The following is a 19636-nucleotide window of genomic DNA, read 5'->3' as shown; positions in this document are numbered from 1 at the left end:
TCCAACCCAAGCGGGAGTTGGCGATCCATAATCCGGTGCTCCAAAGTCTTCCTCCTATCCGGCAAGAAGAGGACATCCGGACCGGCAAACATCTTCTCCAAGCGGCATCTTCGATCTTCTTCCATCCGGTGCGGAGCGGGTCCATCTTGAAGCAGGCGACGCGGATCCATCCTCTTCTTCCGATGTCTCCCGACTAATGACGGTTCCTTTAAGGGACGTCATCCAAGATGGCGTCCCTCGAATTCCGATTGGCTGATAGGATTCTATCAGCCAATCGGAATTAAGGTAGGAATATTCTGATTGGCTGATGGAATCAGCCAATCAGAATCAAGTTCAATCCGATTGGCTGATCCAATCAGCCAATCAGATTGAGCTCGCATTCTATTGGCTGTTCCGATCAGCCAATAGAATGCGAGCTCAATCTGATTGGCTGATGGGATCGGCCAATCGGATTGAACTTGATTCTGATTGGCTGATTCCATCAGCCAATCAGAAAATTCCTACCTTAATTCCGATTGGCTGATAGAATCCTATCAGCCAATCGGAATTCGAGGGACGCCATCTTGGATGACGTCCCTTAAAGGAACCGTCATTAGTCGGGAGACATCGGAAGAAGAGGATGGATCCGCGTCGCCTGCTTCAAGATGGTCCCGCTCCGCACCGGATGGAAGAAGATCGAAGATGCCGCTTGGAGAAGATGTTTGCCGGTCCGGATGTCCTCTTCTTGCCGGATAGGAGGAAGACTTTGGAGCACCGGATTATGGATCGCCAACCCCCGCTTGGGTTGGATGAAGATCTTGGAGCCAGGACGGATCGGTAATACCTGGATGGTGAAGACAAGGTAGGAAGATCTTCAGGGGATTAGTGTTAGGTTTATTTAAGGGGGGTTTGGGTTAGATTAGGGGTATGTGGGTGGTGGGTTGTAATGTTGGGGGGGGGTATTGTATGTTTTTTTTTACAGGCAAAAGAGCTGAAATTCTTGGGGCATGCCCCGCAAAGGGCCCTGTTCAGGGCTGGTAAGGTAAAAGAGCTTGTAACTTTTTTAATTTAGAATAGGGTAGGGAATTTTTTATTTTGGGGGGCTTTGTTATTTTATTAGGGGGCTTAGAGTAGGTGTAATTAGTTTAAAATTGTTGTAATATTTTTATTATGTTTGTAAATATTTTTTTATTTTCTGTAACTTAGTTCTTTTTTATTTTTTGTACTTTAGCTAGTTTATTTAATTGTATTTATTTGTAGGAATTGTGTTTAATTAATTTATTGATAGTGTAGTGTTAGGTTAATTGTAGGTAATTGTAGGTAGTTTATTTAATTATTTTATTGATAGGGTAGTGTTAGGTTTAATTATATCTTAGGTTAGGATTTATTTTACAGGTAAATTTGTTATTATTTTAACTAGGTAACTATTAAATAGTTCTTAACTATTTAATAGCTATTGTACCTGGTTAAAATAATTACAAAGTTGCCTGTAAAATAAATATTAATCCTAAAATAGCTATAATATAATTATAATTTATATTGCAGCTATATTAGGATTTATTTTACAGGTAAGTATTTAGCTTTAAATAGGAATAAGTTATTTAATAAGAGTTAATTAATTTCGTTAGATAAAACTTATATTTAACTTAGGGGGGTGTTAGTGTTAGGGTTAGACTTAGCTTTAGGGGTTAATACATTTATTAGAATAGCGGTGAGCTCCGGTCGGCAGATTAGGGGTTAATAATTGAAGTTAGGTGTCGGCGACGTTGAGGGGGGCAGATTAGGGGTTAATAAATATAATATAGGGGTCGGCGATGTTAGGGGTATCAGATTAGGGGTACATAGGGATAACGTAGGTGGCGGCGATTTGCGGTCGGAAGATTAGGGGTTAATTATTTTAAGTAGCTTGCGGCGACGTTGTGTGGGGCAAGTTAGGGGTTAATAAATATAATATAGGGGTCGGCGGGGTTAGGGGCAGCAGATTAGGGGTACATAAGGATAACGTAGGTGGCGGTCGGCAGATTAGGGGTTAAAAATTTTAATCGAGTGGCGGCGATGTGGGGGGACCTCGGTTTAGGGGTACATAGGTAGTTTATGGGTGTTAGTGTACTTTAGGGTACAGTAGTTAAGAGCTTTATAAACCGGCGTTAGCCAGAAAGCTCTTAACTCCTGCTATTTTCAGGCGGCTGGAATTTTGTCGTTAGAGCTCTAACGCTCACTTCAGAAACAACTCTAAATACCAGCGTTAGGAAGATCCCATTGAAAAGATAGGCTACGCAAATGGCGTAGGGGGATCTGCGGTATGGAAAAGTCGCGGCTGAAAAGTGAGCGTTAGACCCTTTCCTGACTGACTCCAAATACCAGCGGGCGGCCAAAACCAGCGTTAGGAGCCTCTAACGCTGGTTTTGACGGCTACCGCCGAACTCTAAATCTAGGCCTAAATGTGTAATAGGACAGCTCAGGGAAATACAAACAGATCAGAGCTATCTTCTTTGAGAATGATATAAACAATACTTCTCTAAAGAAGAATATTAGGCAGCATAAATAACATTACTATACATACAAACATATAACATAGTTGTACCATCTATAGTAGGATCTAGCAGATATAATTATACAATTTTAACTCTGTGTGGGAATGCTTCTCGATACTCAACGTAAATATTGGTATAAAAGAGCTAAGGGTCAGTCAAGTGTGGTCCCACTTAGGACCGTGTCTAGGGAATAAGGTATATACCCAAAATTACCGTAAGATATATATAACCATAATTAAAGTATATTTTAAGATGAGGCAATTCTGTATTTCCATGAGACCCCCATATAAAAAAGTAAACCCCACTTGCTAAATATAAGTCATGAGTTTATGGTAAAAGGAGTAAGAACACCTGGTTTCTACCTCTATATTAGAGCTAAACTAGGTAAATTATATGAATTATAAGGGAACTTGGACAGTATATAGTCTGACAATAAGTTATCTATGGTTATCTTAGTAGGGCTAGGATAACAGCTTAGTAAGTGAAAATAGTGAGAGGTCAATAATGGGTTTACTAGATACCAATATAGAAAGATAAAAGGGCTCCATGCCAGGGTTCCACTGTACTAAAGCAGTTTGAGGGAGAAATTCAAAAAGCTGGATTTAGAATTTTATTGGGGTGAACTCTCATAAAACAGTTTAAGCTAAAATAATACACTCTCATGTGCGAACTGAGTAGCAGTCCAACACTCTACTGGTTAAGTAGGTGTATGGAGAAGATATATTGTTAGAGATTTTTACACAATTCCATAAGGGGCACAGTAGACTGTATGGTGACACAGGTTAATTGTCGGTCCATATCAGCCTTAGAGATTTGGGTTAGTGTCTCTTTTGTCTCTTATAAAAAGTGATGTGACCCAGGCAAGGGCCTGTACTGATCTGTGAGAGATTGACCGTATTATATGTCCTAAAACATAGATCAGTATTAGCAATAACCCAATATTTATGAAAAGATTACTGGTATCTGAAATAGATCCAGATGTAGTATTGATATATATAACTGGGAACAGTATACATAGAGAGATGACTCAAATGTCAGTAAACAGTGAGGGCCTTAAGCTTCTAATTCCCTAATGAGGGGCATTAAATTATGAGATGACATAGACACTACAGGGACTGGAGCCCCAGCTTTCTAGACCTATACTGAAACTTTCACAAAGTGAATAGGCATAGCGGTGTATAAACATCCTAACGAAACCTGCTAAAAAGAGTGCAAACATCTTTGGAGGATACATTCTAGATATCTTTGTTAAGCTGCAGTTCACAGTTACTAAATAAACCTTTAGCATATGAATTAATAAGAATAGTAAATACTATAAATATATGAAAATGCATGTCCTGATATTAATAACAAGAAAAACAAGATTAGATAATAGAAACTGCAGATATGGAATGTGTCTTAACATTAATTGGAAACTGGGTATAATTAAACGTCTTAAAGGGACAGTCTAGGCCAAAATAAACTTTCATGATTCAGATAGAACATGTCATTTTAAACAATTTTCCAATTTACTTTTATCACCAATTTTGCTTTGTTCTCTTGGTATTCTTAGTTGAAAGCTTAACCTAGGAGGTTCATATGCTAATTTCTTAGACCTTGAAGCCCACCTCTTTCAGATTGCATTTTAACAGCTTTTCACCACTAGAGGGTGTTAGTTCACATATTTCATATAGATAACACTGTGCTCGTGCACGTGAAGTAATCTGGGAGCAAGCACTGATTGGCTAGACTGCAAGTCTGTCAAAAGAACTGAAAAAGGGGCAGTTTGCAGAGGCTTAGATACAAGATAATCACAGAGGTTAAAAGTATATTATTATAACTGTGTTGGTTATGCAAAACTGGGAAATGGGTAATAAAGGGATTATCTATCTTTTAAAACAATAGAAAATTCTGGTGTAGACTGTCCCTTTAATTTTCAGTGAGATACCAACACAGCAAACTTTATCAAAAGGGAAAAGAGTAAAAGAGTCATCAGGAAGGATTTGCAAATTACAATTGAGAACTTAGGGAAAGGACAGAGTCCAATATATAGCTCAACCTATGCTGCAGACTCTTCTTTGGAATATAGCATAAGTTAAAAACTGTTCCTTCCTGAGAAGTTTCCATACATCTGATCCCTTAGCTGCTGGGGCACTACTTCGACTCACCCGATGCCCAGTTTTGGCGGTAGCTCTAATATAGTCGTAGCGGTCAACGACTCAAATAGAATCCAGAAGCTGCTGTCAGAGTATGCTGCTTCGCATTTCCGATCCGTATGGCACCGAGCCACATCAGCCCACATGAATTTCTGACCCGGCGCGGTGCTTGGGGTTGTGAAAATCTCTCTCCTCGGCGTCTGCAGGTTAGAGTTACTGTCCTCTTGCGACTCCCACTCTGAAGGAGTGCAAGCAGGAATCTGTACCATAAACTCGTATTCAGAGTTCAGCTTGAGAAGAGTGACAGGCCTCAATATCTCCCTCTGTGGGAGCAATAGGACTGTAGGAGCTGAGTCGCCATCATGCCAGTCGGTTCGTTTGCTGCTGTTGGAAAACAGGTCATGTGTCTCGATCTCCTTAAGGTCCGGTAGGGACCCAGAAGGCCCATAATATCCAGCATCCTGCATGGTCTGTTCCGGTAGTGTAGTCCCTCTCACATCGATAGTGGTGTGATCAACAAAGGGCGGGTCATAGCAGTCCTGTAATGGGGTAAGAACATCTTTACTAACCACGTTAAGCAGCGGGCATTCCTGCAGTGATTTAGTCTGTGTATCTCCGGGTTCTTCACTGACCGGTGGACTGTAGGTCTTTCCCTCTAGTGCTGTTGTCAGGGAATCCCGCAGATCAGAGAAATAGTGATCCACCCTTTGATCCAAATCTTGTAGTAAAGAATAAAGCAACTCATAGTCCGACACTGGTTTAAGGCTAGTTCCAAGATTCTTCTCATACATCTTCAAGTTAGGAGTAGTAACAGAAAGCCCGCCAAGCTTGCCACTTATGGCGCAATTTCTCTCCTCTAGAGATGTGAATAAGCGTTTAGTTAGCTGCATAATTCTTTAGCAATCCATAGTCCTTCAATCCACACACCACTAGTGATGATCCACAAATAGAATTAAGTAGGTTTAACGCTGGGAATATGTAGATTTTTAATTCGAGGCCTAAGAGCTTAAAAGATATGCTACTGTCTGCTTCGGCTGTTGGCTCCGCCCCCCATTGTGCGTATTTTAGCCAATTGTTGTATTTGCCTTGAGCTATGTTGGTTAATTTGTCCCTTTCTAGAAGTTTGCCTGCCTCCGTGAAGTTTAGTAAAGGGATGGTGTAGTCCCATTCAGAGAGCCTCTGGTATCCCTTGTCAAGGCCACCTACCATTTTCACGTTTAGGACAATCGGAAATAGAGGAGACCTGCTAGTTGAGATGTACGGTCTGGATGATGTTATTTGATCCCAAGTCTTAAATAGGTGTTTGTGAATTTCTAGTTGTCTACACTGAGGTGGTCTTAAGTCGCTAGGTACCCAGCACAACGCGTGCACTAGTGGTGCCCTAAGTATATGTGAGTCTAATGCGACTCGAGCTTTACATTCCTGTTTCCCATGCCAATCTAGTATCCTTTGTAATGTGACTGCTAGGTAATACTCTTCAATTTTTGGTAGACCTAATCCTCCATCAGCAGTTGACCTATACATTGTGTCTCTATTAACTCTAGGTTATATTTCCCCCACACAAAGGAATTAAGGCTGTTTTGGAGACGGTTTAAATACCAACAAGGTAAGTGCATAGGTAGTGTCTGTAATATGTATGTGATCCTAGGGAGCGTGGTCATTTTTAAGGCCTGGACCCGTCCCCACCATGAGAGAGGCTTACTCGTCCACGTCTGAAGGTCATGTTGTGTATTGTTTAATAAAGTTAAGTAGTTTTTGTCAAAGAGTGTTGTCTGCTTGGGAGCGAGGTGAATCCCTAAGTATTTGATAGAGTCTTTTCTTAATTTTAATGGGCATATCTTCGATAGTGAGTGAAATTTGGTGTCTGATAAGCTCACATTTAGGATCTCTGACTTTTGTTTGTTGACTAGAAAGTTAGAATACCATCCAAATCTGTCTAACTCTGTTAGTATTTCTGGGACGGTCGTTAGGGGTGAGGTAGCTGAGAATAATAAGTCGTCAGCGAAAGCTGCGATTTTGTAGGATTGATTGTCGAATTATATACCTTTGATTCTTGGGTTTTTACGGACGTGGGAAGTGAGGACCTCCATCATCAAAACGAACAAGATCGGTGATAGGGGACAGCCTTGGCGCATGCCATTATGTATGGGGAATGTGTCTGACAATATACCATTAGCTTTAACTTTGGCATTTGGGTTTGAGTATAGACTAAAGATTCTGTTAATTATTTTCGGGCCAAATCCAATGTTTTTAAGGGTTTCTAGGAGAAACTGCCAGTCTGTTCGATCGAATGCCTTTTCGGCGTCTATGGCTATCAGTACTGATTCTATTTTATGGGTCTTAGCGTATTCTATAAGGGTAAGGGCTCTAAGAGTATTGTCCCTGGCTTCTCTGCCAGGAACAAATCCCACTTGATCTGTGTGGACTATGTCGTTAAGAATAGAGTTTATATGGTTCGCTAAGATTTTCCCTAGAATCTTGAGATCTGTGTTTAGTAGCGATATAGGTCGGTAACTACCTGGGTCGTCCTGTGGCTTTTCTGGTTTCAAAATTACAGATATGTGGGCTGCTAGAAAATCTATAGAGAGTTGAGTGCTTTCATCTAGTGAGTTAAAAAGTTTTAATAAATGTGGGGCTAGAATGGGGCAGTGTATCTTGTAGTATTGATTGGTTAGTCCGTCAGGTCCTGGGCTCTTACCTGTTGGAAGGCTCTTAATGGCTTTCACGATTTCTGTTAATGTTATATCTGCTTCCAAGTCAGTCATCTGGACTTGCGTTAATTTGTTTAGATCTGCTGTAGCTATGTATGTTCTCATGTTTTGTATGTGGTCGTGTTGAGTAGTTTTTGTCAGGTTGTATAATTGTTGGTAGAAGCTTCGAAAATGAGCGGCTATCTCCTTACTGTCGACTACATACTCTCCCTGTTTAGTTCTGAGTTTGTGGATATATGTAAGGGTATTTTTTATCCCTCAGGGTGTTAGCAAGGATTTTGCCTGGGCGGTTCCCTTCGTAGAAATATTTCTTCCGAAGGTTCAGCATTTTTCTTTGGGTTTCAGAGTACAGTAGTGTATTAAGTTCTTTTCGTGTGGCGGTCAGCGTTGTTAGTAGGGTTCTGTCCGAGGGGGATTGTTTATGTTGAGTCTCTAGGTCGTTAAGTCTGTCAGTGAGTGTGTTTAGCTGAGTGTTGTATTGTTTTTTAATATATGCTTTGTGTTTTATGCACTCTCCGCGTATAACTGCTTTATGTGCTTCCCATACATACATCGGATGTGTTTCTAAGTTAGCGTTTAAGTCAAAGTATTCGGTCAATGCTGTCTTGAGTTTTTGGGCTGTTAGTGGGTGGTGTAGAAGGTATGGGTCCAGGCGCCATATGAACGGATGGAGTGGGGAATCAAGCCAGTGTAGTTCTAAGGACACCATAGAGTGATCTGACCATGCCGTTGATGATATGTCGGTGTTTGATAGTAGGGATAAGCTAGACTGGTCTAGGAATAAATAGTCGATCCTTGAGTACATGGACCAGGGGTGTGAAAAAAAGGAGTACCCGCGTTGTGTGGGATGCTGCAGTGTCCATGTGTCTATGAGTCCTGTTTGTTTAAGGCATGAATAAGTAGCGTTAGGAGGGCGTGACGTGTTACTTGTGTTTAATGAGGTAGAGTCAAGTGCGGGGTCTAAGATAACGTTCAGGTCTCCACCCATCACTACAGTGCCTTTGCGTGATTCACTTATCATGCATTTGAGAGTATTAAAAAACTTGCTCTTATTTGTATTGGGGGCGTACACGTTGACTAGAGTGATTGGTCTGTTGTAAAGTAGGCCCACTAATATTAATATCCTCCCCTCCTTATCTTATATGTTATGAAGCAGTTGAAAGGGTAGGGATGAGTGGAAAAGGATTCCCACTCCATTTATCTTTTTGTCATGGGAGTTAAAAAAACTGAGAGGGAAGTGTTTGTTCGAGTATTTAGGTTCGTTTGCTCAAGGGAAATGAGTCTCCTGTAGAAATATAATAGAGCCCTTTTGTTTAGCGAACCAGTGTATTGCAACTGACCTTTTAGTGGGCGAGTTTAAGCCTTTAGTGTTTTGGGATATAATTGTAAGTGGTCTAGAGGTCATGTGTAGTGTTCGTGTGAGGGTCTGCTATAAAGTCTTCCAGGCTTGTCTTACCGTATGGGGGAGTTATTCGCTTCTTGTAGGTGCGGTGTGCTGGAGAGATTCCTATGAGGTTGTGGGAAAGGGGTTTTTAATATAGAGGTATTGTTTTTTCTAAGCCATAATATCTCTGACTTTGCCGTATTTACTTTATATCCAGAGAATGAACCAAATTGTTCCAAGATCTGAAAAAGTTTTGGTAGTTTCAATTTGGTATTAGCCAGATAAAGCAGTAGGTCATCAGCATATAAACCAATTTTTATTTCGCAGTTGCAAATTTTTATGCCATCCAGGTGATGACGAATTTTAATTGCCAGAGGTTCAATAGAGATATTAAATAAGAGCGGGGAGAGAGGACAGCCCTGCCTTGTTCCTCTGCCTAACAAGATAGGAAGGGAAATGTTGTTATTCACTATCAATCTTGTAGACGGTTGTTTATATAGATTCTCAATGAATTCAAGAAAGTTACCTCCAATGCCAAATTGCCTTAATGATGATTTGAAATGTTCGTAAAATATTGAGTCGAAGGCTTTTTCAGCATCTAAAGAGATGATAGCAAGATCAGGTATGTCCTCCCCCCCCCCTGCTATTTGAACTAGACAGAGCCTCAAAATATTCTGTCACCAACAGAGCTTCTCTAATTTTTGCAGCTGAATTGCGGTTATTTAGAAAACCTGCTTGATCAGTATGAATGATTTCTGAGAGGGACCCTTGAAGTCTGGATGCTAAGATTGCAGTAAGAATTTTATAATCTGAGTTTAACAGAGCAATTGGTCTATAAGATTCCAAGAGTTAGTAAATGAAGGAGGGATCAATTTACCATTGATAAAAAAGCTATTAAAAAGCGTACAAAGATGTGGGGTGGCTTCACCAATCAAGATCTTATAAAATTCACTAGGTAGACCATCTGGACCTGCTGCCTTATTTGGAGCGAGCATAGATATTACTTTCTCTATTTCTTCTATGGAGATAATGGCGTTGAGGCTGTTAGCCATTTCTGATGTGACTGTAAGATATGTGATATCCCTCCAAAAATCAACAGATTTCTGTATATCACTTGTTTTAAATGAGTATAATTCCTGATAATATCCATGGAATGCATCTAGAATATCATCAGCTTTTGAAAGCTGTAACCCTTTATTGTACAATTTATCTATGATTGGTTGTTTTTTCTCATTTCTTATTAATTTGGCCAGAATCTTACCCGATTTGTTACCATATCTGTACAACTTAGCCTGCATTTTTAACTCTCTTTGTGTTTCTTGAAATAAAACAAAAGTATCCCTTTCATTTTTTGCTTTGACATATTTTGCCCAGTTTAGTGGAGTTTTGTCAAGCAAGTATTGATTGTAAGTATTGGTTAAACATTGACATGACTCTCTTTCTCTGGACCTGATTTTCTTATGTAAAGCTGAACTATATGAGATTATCTCCCCTCTCATTACTGCTTTCGCAGTGTCCCAAAATATTTCAGGGCAGCTTAAATAATCTTTATTGAAATGCACATATTCCTTATACTTGTTTATAAGCCAGTTCTTGAATTTTATCTCGGACATCAAGTAATAGGGAAAAAAAACGTGCTGCAGTAGAATGCAGATGTGAAAGCTGGAACTCGAGAACAATCGGCGCATGATCTGAAAGAAGAATTGGCCTTATGTCTGATTTTACCCCTCTCGTTAACATACGTTCATCATTTAAAAATATGTCAATTCTAGAGAGTGTCTTATGCGCCTTGGAAAGACAAGTAAAATTCTGAATGGAAGGATTTTGATATCTCCAAATATCCCGTAGCGCTAAATTCTGCATAATTGTTTTGAACATCTTACACTCTAGATTATCTTTTTTTTGTTTCAGCTGTTTGACATTGTGTCTTAGCCTATCAATCCGACATTGTGGTGCCATATTGTAGTCTCCACCCATAATTAGGCAACCTTCCGTATAAGATAATAGTTTGGTCTGCAAAGCGTTCCAATATTTTGGATCAAATACATTGGGGCCATATGTATTGCACAATGTATACATCTTCTGGGCGATCTTCATTTTCAATAAAACATACCTCCCCCCAGATCAGCCTCAAAGTGTACAACTTTGGTGTAAAATTTCTTCCCTATTAGTATTGCCACCCCCCTCTTTCTCTTAATACTGGGTGCAAAGTATATTTCCTTCACCCATGCTGTTTTAAGTTTTAAAGATTCTTCGGCTGATAAATGGGTTTCTTGAATGAAGCCTATGTCAGTCTGAATTTTTCGTAACTGAGTGAGGATCGCCTTCCTCTTTATAGGGGTAGATATACCACCTACATTCCATGACACTATTTTACAATTATCATTTCGCATAGTCATTTATGAATTAGGGAAGAAAGAGGTAGAAAAAGAAAAAAAAGACACCACACGAAAAAATAAAAAAAAAATAAAAAAAGGGAGGGGGGAACCTTCCTTTCCCCTTTGCCTTCTAAGTAGATATAATAATACATTCTCTCCGCACAGGGGGGAGTTGGACCCTGAGACTCGCGTCTAAAAACCTGCATGTTATACCAAATCTAAGAATTAGGTATTCAGCCATGCTGTCATTGAACCGAAGAGTCCAGTATATTATAGAAGCTCTCAGCCAAATGAGCTTCTTCAAAGAAATGTGTAACATCTCCAACTTTGACCATTCATTTATAAGGATATATTATGGTTGATATCCTTTTTGTATTAACTTAGAACAGACAGGGGCAAGCTCCCTTCTCCTTGCTGCAGTATCAGCTGAGAAGTCTTGAAACATAAGAATTGTAGCGTCTCCAGCCTTAACAGGCTGTTGTTTACGATAGTGCTGAAATAAAGTAAGTTTATCTTGAAAATTTAGTAGTCTAGCTATGACAGGCCTAGGCCTAGTTCTACCTTTGTTATCTGCACGAGGTGGACCTAGTCTGTGCGCTCTCTCCACTGGGATGGGATATAGAGTGGATGGCATCTTTAAAATTATAGGCAAGGTTTCTGATATAAAATTGGCAAGGTTATCATATTGCTGTTCTTCCGGTAGACCTATAATTCTTATATTATTTCTTCTAGAGCGGTTTTCTAGGTCTTCTAATCTATTTTGAATTTTTTGTAAGTTAGTGTTTACACCTTCTAGGTTAGAACTATGAACTATTGTTAGGTCTTCCAGGTCCGAAACTCTTTGTTCGGCTTCCTGCAGCCTATTGGAAAATTGACGAACCTCCTGTGTCAGAGAGAGAAAATCTTGTTTAATTTCAGCTCTGAGAGCCTCAAATTTAGGAGAAAGTGCATCAGATATACTAGCAACTAAGCTGTGAATATTGGTTGCTTCTTGTACAGCTGGTGCATTTAACAAAGTTGGTTGTGCTTCCGTGCCAGCCTCTTGGTTACCCTTCAGTTTCCTGTCCCTCTGTCTCGCTGCCATGGCTGGAGAAGGATTCCTGGGTGAAGTGTGAAGGAATTTGTCCATGTGCCAAGAAAAAATAAAAATAAAATAAAATAGGGTGGAGCAAGATTGTCGCTACGTGAGAGTCAGTGCAGGGGTTATAGTGGTTATAGAGTTAAGTTCTGAGAAAGTAAAACGTTCTCGAATGGACAAGTGAGGGTGGGTATGTGCACAGTGGTGGTCAGGTGAGGGGAAGGGGGGGAGAAAGAAAAAAAAAAAAGGGGGTGAAGTGAAAATTAAACCAGTGCTATTTAGTTGTGTGAGAAAATCCAGCCAAGGGTGCGGAGGCCAGAGAACGTTATAAATAAGAAGCAATGTCACGTCAGTTTGCCAGCTGTCTTAGTAATATAACCCTTCAGGAAACACCTAGATTCCTAGGGTAAGGTGTATACAATATGATAGAAAAGAAGGTACCTCAAAAGGCACCAGTAACAATATCCTAGTTAAATTTATAGTCAGCAAGGTTCTGATATTATTCCAGCAAATATATACAATGTATCTTGCAGATAAACAGATATATATATATACAATAGCCTATCTGAATCCTGTTTCATCCAGTTTCATTTGTATATTATATTTTATTTTCAGGGAGAGTGAGAAATCTATTCTTAAAGAAAGATTATTGGGTAATATAGCTGAGAATCTTTATGTTCTATATAACCTTTCTCTCCATCCAGTAATGAAGGGTAATATATTCCCGGTGAGGGTTAGAACAGATTCATTTACTAACAAGTTATTAGCTCCTCATTTGTAGTAAGTAACCTTTCGCTCCTTCCCCTGAGACATTTTCCCCCTTCTCACCTCCCCTCCTTCTGATTTCCTATAGAAGATTTTTAGAAAGCTGCTTCCTAGTAATACATTTTCAGATTATAGGAACAATCAGTTTTTAAAGAGAAGGTGCAGTGTCTTTTTACATGTTAAACACAATTTACATTTTCCTTAACATTGACATCTTTGCAATGGCACACTAAATGCATTTATATAACAGATTTTTGCTGATAAATACTCTGGTTAAGTGTCCAAATAAATCATGGGCAAGAGAGAATTATGTGAAAACCGTAGAAGGATTAAAGCTTATTATAAAAGTGCAGTTAGCTAGGCAATACTATCTTTTAAATTCCTATGTATATTTAGTAAAGTTCAGCCAGCTCCTTTATGCGTGCAGCTCGCCACCTTACCTGGATTTTTACACAAAACAACGTTCAGCTAGTGGCCAGGTAGGTGATCGGGGATGGCCTTTAAATGAGATATCGCCAGGAATGCAGGCACACCATCAAAGGGTTATAATGTGCAGCCGCCTACCATAGCCCTCTATCAGCGGCCAGCGTGGCATTACCCAGGTCGGTCAAACAGCTCCGGTCGGTAACTCCAGAAGGGGTGAAAGGAAGAAAACCAACTCCCGGTAAGACCGCCTCTTGTTTCAGCACTCACAGCGTCTCGGCCAGCCAGGGCGAAGATACTAGGAGCACCACACAAAAGAATCTCAGCTGCAACTTCCAAGGCTGGACACACACAGCCCCGACCTCCCGCGCAGCACCAGTGGGGGAGGGGGGGAATCCACAGCAAGCATCCAATCCAACACCAGGTAGGTCTGCCTTAGATGTTCGTCACTCCCTGCTTGGCATTGCGGTTCCGCCACCACACTTTGAATCGGCCGGTCCAGGGATATCCACCAACAGTGAAGCAAAGTGTATCCATAGGTAATCTCCACCTCCCTCGCAGCATCGGTGGGGGAGGGGAAGGTATGTGGGGAGTCTGCCGCTCTGCTGTAGGTATTGAAGGCAAAAGTCAAAACCCTTTGTAGATGAGACAGAAAAAGTGTATGGAAGTAGCCTTAGCCTCCCACGCAGCACCGGTGGGGGAGGGAAGGGTATGTGGAGAGTCCGCTACTATCCTATAGATGTTCAGGGCAAAATTCAAGGCACTTTGTCGATGAAGCAGAAAAGGTGTATAGAAGTAGCCTCAGCCTCCCACGCAGCACCGGTGGGGGAGGGAGGCAACCGATTTCCCTTTACAAATTCCTCTTTGAAGCTAAGTCAAGAGCTCCGATAAATATGAAACAAAAAGCACCAAGGTACAAGTTTTTTGCAAGCTGACTAACAATGTCAGCACAGTGGGATGTCTATCCACTGTCTGGTTCCAGAAGCGTTGGTACAAGCTATCCAGGTAGCTACCCAGGTCTCTGGGTTCGGCACGAGAGACAAACTCCGCCAGCAGCTGTAGGACTGGAAGGTAACCACACACAGGTGTTTGCAGTTAGCTCCTCCTCCGAAACCCCAGCGCATGCAATTTTTTCAGAGCATACCATTTTTAAACAACTTTCTAATTTACTTCTATTATTATTTTTCTTCATTCTCTTAGTTTCTTTTGTTGAAAAGAAACGGAAATTAGCTTAGGAGCCAGCCCATTTTTGGAGGTCTATATGGCAGCAGTTTTGCAAGAATGTTATCAATTTGCAAGAACACTAGAGGGCAGCACTATTTCCAGCCATGTAGCGCTCCAGATGCTACCCAGGTATGTCTTCCACACAGAATATCATGAGAACAAAGCAAATTTGATAATAGAAGTTAGTAGTAAATTGTACACTTTTTTAAAAAAAAATTAAGCTCTGTCTGTATCACAAAAGAAAATGTTTGGGTTTCATATCCCTTTAAGTTCTTACTCATGCACATAAAAGTCAAGCAATGTCTGTGTTTATGTTTTTATGTATTGTTAAGTTCTACAACTAACCAGTTACTGTGTCTGTCCTGTCAAGGGTCACTTTATGCAGCTAGTCTCATCTTGACAAAACTGCAATGCTGAATCTAACATTTAAAGGGATATTAAACCCCAAGCGATACTGCTTATAACATCCTGCACTATCATTAGCGAGCCACTCGTAATCTAGCCCTAAATACTTATGGCTCAACTACATGCATCATTTACTGTAATATTATAACATTAAAATATTCAAAGTTGATCATTACTTTAATTACAAGACATTTTGGTTGTGTTGCTATAGAATAACATATCACCCAAGTTTTTGGGATAGATTTATTATGGGTCGAGCAGACATGATTCTCTGTAGCGAATCATGTCCGCTCGTCCTCGCTAAATGCATACGGTATACACTGTCTACATCTATCATTGCACAAGCATGTCTAGTGAAATGCTTGTGCAATGCTGTGAGCTCTTTTTCACAGGTGGAACACAGAGGGCCCATGCATGATTGTCTTAAGATTTAAAATAACATGGTATTCAAATGGGTTCAGTTTGGCTATTGAAAACTAATTGCAGGTCAACTGGGGAGACTTCCGTTGTGGGCGGAGCTAGCACGTAGTGTGCGTCTGCATTGTGCAGGTTCCTACATCGACCATGGTCCGTAAAAGCGTTTCCCATGCCGCTATTGCCCTTGGCCCTGGATCTCTTTTGGGTCTGCTCGGGCACCCAATTTTCCATTCGGTCTTTGGCGGTGAATCTCTCTCCAGTGGCAGTATTTGCCTATGGTAATTTCTGCAATATCTGCACAAGGATCCTCTGGAGCTAGAGAGGGTTGTGTTTCTGCCGATAGCGTTGCAGCCGGATATCGGCTATCGTAAGGCAAGCAGCTGGATACTGGTCCCATGTGACGTATCCAAGGCTGGAAGCCTGTGAATGCCGCTTGTAGGTCAGAATTGTGTGTGCTTGGTGGTCCCTGGGAACTCCACTTCCTCCTTGCGGCTGTAAGAGGTTCCCGTTTCCTTGAAGGTTATCCTGTGATCCCTTGTCTGCATCTAATCGCTGAGAGTTTCTACGGAGACCCAGATTACTACCAGAGCAACCTTCATTCTCTAAGCTCTAAGTCGCAAGTATATGGGTTTGTATTCTTATTAAGTCTGCCCTTTTTGTTTTGCTGGGAGTATTGACTATACAGCTGGCCTTATTACCTATACCCTTGGCCTTTAATGGAATGATATCTCCAGATAGGACGGCTCTCCCTCATTTTTAACATCTTCTCTTGAATTGCTTGCCTGAAAAGAAGAGTGAATTAGCAAGCATCATAAAATATATACGTATTCATATATCCTTGTTGCACAACATTTGCTTGGCCTTAGTCTAAGGTGCTACTTCTCCTCTACAAAGCCACATTAGAACGTTCTGAAATTATATCTGTAGCTGTCTTACATTTTCTAAACATTTCAATCTGGATTCCACACCTATTATGTGGGGATAAAAGAGGAGAAGAAAAGGATTTATAGTTTTTGGTGACTGATGTACCAGTATGTAAATTACCTGGACAGTTCTATTATAAATAAAGTGTTGGCCTAATCATAGGCTGGAAGCTATTATCTGTTTTGGTTCATTTGCACTATTGCATTGTATAGGCTGTGATTTTTTGCATATATTCCTGTATATAAAACAAAAGTAACTATTTAGTTTTCCCCTCAAATGGAAAAGGAAAGAAAAAAAGGAAAAGGAAAAGGAAAGAGAAGGGGAAGGAAGAGAAAAGGGGGAGAAAAGAGGGAGAAAAAAAGAAAAGAAAAGATATTCATATAAGTTAATTTTTGTGGGTTAAAATCTCAGTATGTTCCAAAGATCATCATTATGGCCTCTATTTAACAAAGTTTGGCGGACCTGATCCGACAGTGCGGATCAGGTCCGCCAGACATTGCTGAATGCGGAGAGCAATACGCTCTCTGTATTCAGCATTGCACCAGCAGCTCACAAGAGCTGCTGGTGCAACGCCGCCAATCGCCCTTCAGCAGGGGGTGTCAATCAACCCAATCGTACTCGATCGGGTTGATTTACGGCGATTCCTGTCTGCCTGTTCCGATCAGCCAATAGAATGCAAGTTCAATTCGATTGGCTGATTGGATCAGCCAATCGGATTAAACTTCAATCTGATTGGCTGATTGCACCAGCCAATCAGATTTTTCCTACCTTAATTCCGATTGGCTGATAGAATCCTATCAGCCAATCGGAATTCGAGGGACGCCATCTTGGATGACGTCCCTTAAAGGAACCTTCATTCATCGGGTAGTCGTCGGTGAAGAAGGATGTTCCGCGCCGGAGGTCTTGAAGATGGAGCCGCTCCTCGTCGGATGGATGAAGATAGAAGATGCCGTTTGGATGAAGATGTCTGCTGGTTCGGATGTCCTCTTCTGCCCGGATAGGATGAAGACTTCTGCTGGTCCGGATGTCCTCTTCTGCCCGGATAGGATGAAGACTTCTGCCGGTCCGGATGTCCTCTTCTGCCCGGATAGGATGAAGACTTCTGCCGGTCTGGATGTCCTCTTCTGCCCCATCGGATGAAGACTTCAGGCTCGGCTGGGTGAAGACGACTCAAGGTAGGGAGATCTTCAGGGGGGTAGTGTTAGGTTTATTTAAGGGGGGTTTGGGTGGGTTAGAGTAGGGGTATGTGGGTGGTGGGTTTTAATGTTGGGGGGGGTTGTATTTTTTTTACAGGCAAAAGAGCTGATTACTTTGGGGCATGCCCTGCAAAAAGCCCTTTTAAGGGCTGGTAAAAGAGCTGATTACTTTGTAATGTAGAATAGGGTAGGGACTTTTATTATTTTGTTTTTTTTTATTTTATTAGGGGGCTTAGATTAGGTGTAATTAGTTTAAAATTCTTGTAATCTTTTTTTATTTTCTGTAATTTAGTGTTTATGTTTTTTTTGTAATTTAGTTTAGTTTATTTAATTGTATTTAATTGTTGTTATTGGTAGTTAATTTATTTAATTAATTTAATGATAGTGTAGTGTTAGGTTTAATTGTAACTTAGGTTAGGATTTATTTTACAGGTAATTTTGTAAATCTTTTAACTAGGTAGTTATTAAATAGTTAATAACTGTTTAATAGCTATTGTACCTAGTTAAAATAAATACAAAGTTGCCTGTAAAATAAATATTAATCCTAAAATAGCTACAATATAATTATTTGTTATATTGTAGCTATGTTAGGGTTTATTTTACAGGTAAGTATTTAGTTTTAAATAGGAAGACTTTAGTTAATAAGAGTTAATTTATTTCGTTAGATTAAAATTATATTTAAGTTAGGGGGGTGTTAGGGTTAGACTTAGCTTTAGGGGTTAATACATTTATTATAGTAGCGGCGAGGTCCGGACGGCAGATTAGGGGTTAATACTTGAAGTTAGGTGGCGGCGATGTTGGGGGGGACAGATTAGGGGTTAATACTATTTATTCTAGTGTTTGCGAGGCGGGAGTGCAGCGGTTTAGGGGTTAATACATTTATTATAGTGGCGGCGATGTCCGGTCAGCAGATTAGGGGTTAATAAGTGTAGGTAAGGTAGCGGCGACTTTGGGGGGGGCAGATTAGGGGTTAATAAGTATAATATAGGGGTCGGCGGTGTTAGGGGCAGCAGATTAGGGGTTCATAGGGATAATGTAGGTTGCGGCGGTGTCCGGAGCGGCAGATTAGGGGTTAATAATAATATGCAGGGGTCAGCGGGGGCGGCAGATTAGGGGTTAATAAGTGTAAGGTTAGGGGTGTTTAGACTTGGGGTTCATGTTAGGGTGTTAGGTGCAGACATAGAAAGTGTTTCCCCATAGGAAACAATGGGGCTGCGTTAGGTGCTGAAAGCTGCTTTTTTGCAGGTGTTAGTTTTTTTTTCAGCCAGCTCAGCCCCATTGTTTCCTATGGGGATATCATGCACAAGCACGTTTTCCCAGCTTACCGCTACCGTAGGCAACGCTGGTATTGAGAGTTGAAGTGGAGCTACATTAGGCTCAACGCACCCTTTTTTGAGCCTAACGCAGTCCCTCAGACAACTCTAAATACCAGCGTTGTTGGAAGGGTGCATTGGGAAAAAAAGCAGCGTTAGCTACGCGGGTCTTTACCGACAAAACTCTAAATCTAGGCGTTAGTGTTTATTATTTTTTTGTAATTTTAAATTTTATTATGTTTTCGTAGTGTTAGGTTTTTTTTAAATTTGTAATTTACATTTTTTAATTGGTAGTATTTTTTTATTTTATTAGAATAGTTGGGTTAGGTTAATTTATAGTTTAATGATAGGTTTATTTTTATTTCACATGTAAGTTGTTATTTATTTTAAGATAGTTATATTGTAATTTTAATTTAAAGTTAGGGGGTGTTAGGTTTAGGGGTTATTAGTTTAATTTAGTGTTTTGCGATGTGGGGGCCTGCAGTTTAGGGGTTAATAGGTTTATTTAGTGGCGGAGATATGGGAGGCCGGAGGTTTAGGGGTTAATAACTTTATTATAGTGGCGGTGATGTCAGGGAATGGTGGATTAGGGGTTAATCCCTTTATTATAGTGTCAGCGTCATTGGGGAGCGACAGATTAGGGGTTAATATCTTTATTATTGTGTTGGCAATGTCGGGGTGGCGAATTAGGGGTTATTAGGTTTATTTAATAGTCACAATGTGGGTAGGCAGCAGATTAGGTGTTAATAGGTTTAGTTTATTAGTAGCAA

General features: G+C 40.5%; 1 protein-coding gene across 1 annotated transcript in view; it reads right to left on the bottom strand.

The window, feature by feature from the left end:
• Positions 1-19636, bottom strand: part of LOC128641642 (uncharacterized) — a 108607-nt gene that overhangs the window by 10589 nt on the left and 78382 nt on the right. Inside the window, exon 7 of the mRNA XM_053694178.1 lies at positions 4661-5504. Coding sequence (XP_053550153.1) covers positions 4661-5504 — 844 coding nt within the window. The remainder of the gene's footprint in view (positions 1-4660; positions 5505-19636) is intronic.

Source organism: Bombina bombina, chromosome 11 (genome assembly GCF_027579735.1).
Source record: "Bombina bombina isolate aBomBom1 chromosome 11, aBomBom1.pri, whole genome shotgun sequence".
Lineage (NCBI taxonomy): Eukaryota > Metazoa > Chordata > Amphibia > Anura > Bombinatoridae > Bombina > Bombina bombina.
This window is presented reverse-complemented; position numbering and strand designations above follow the sequence as displayed.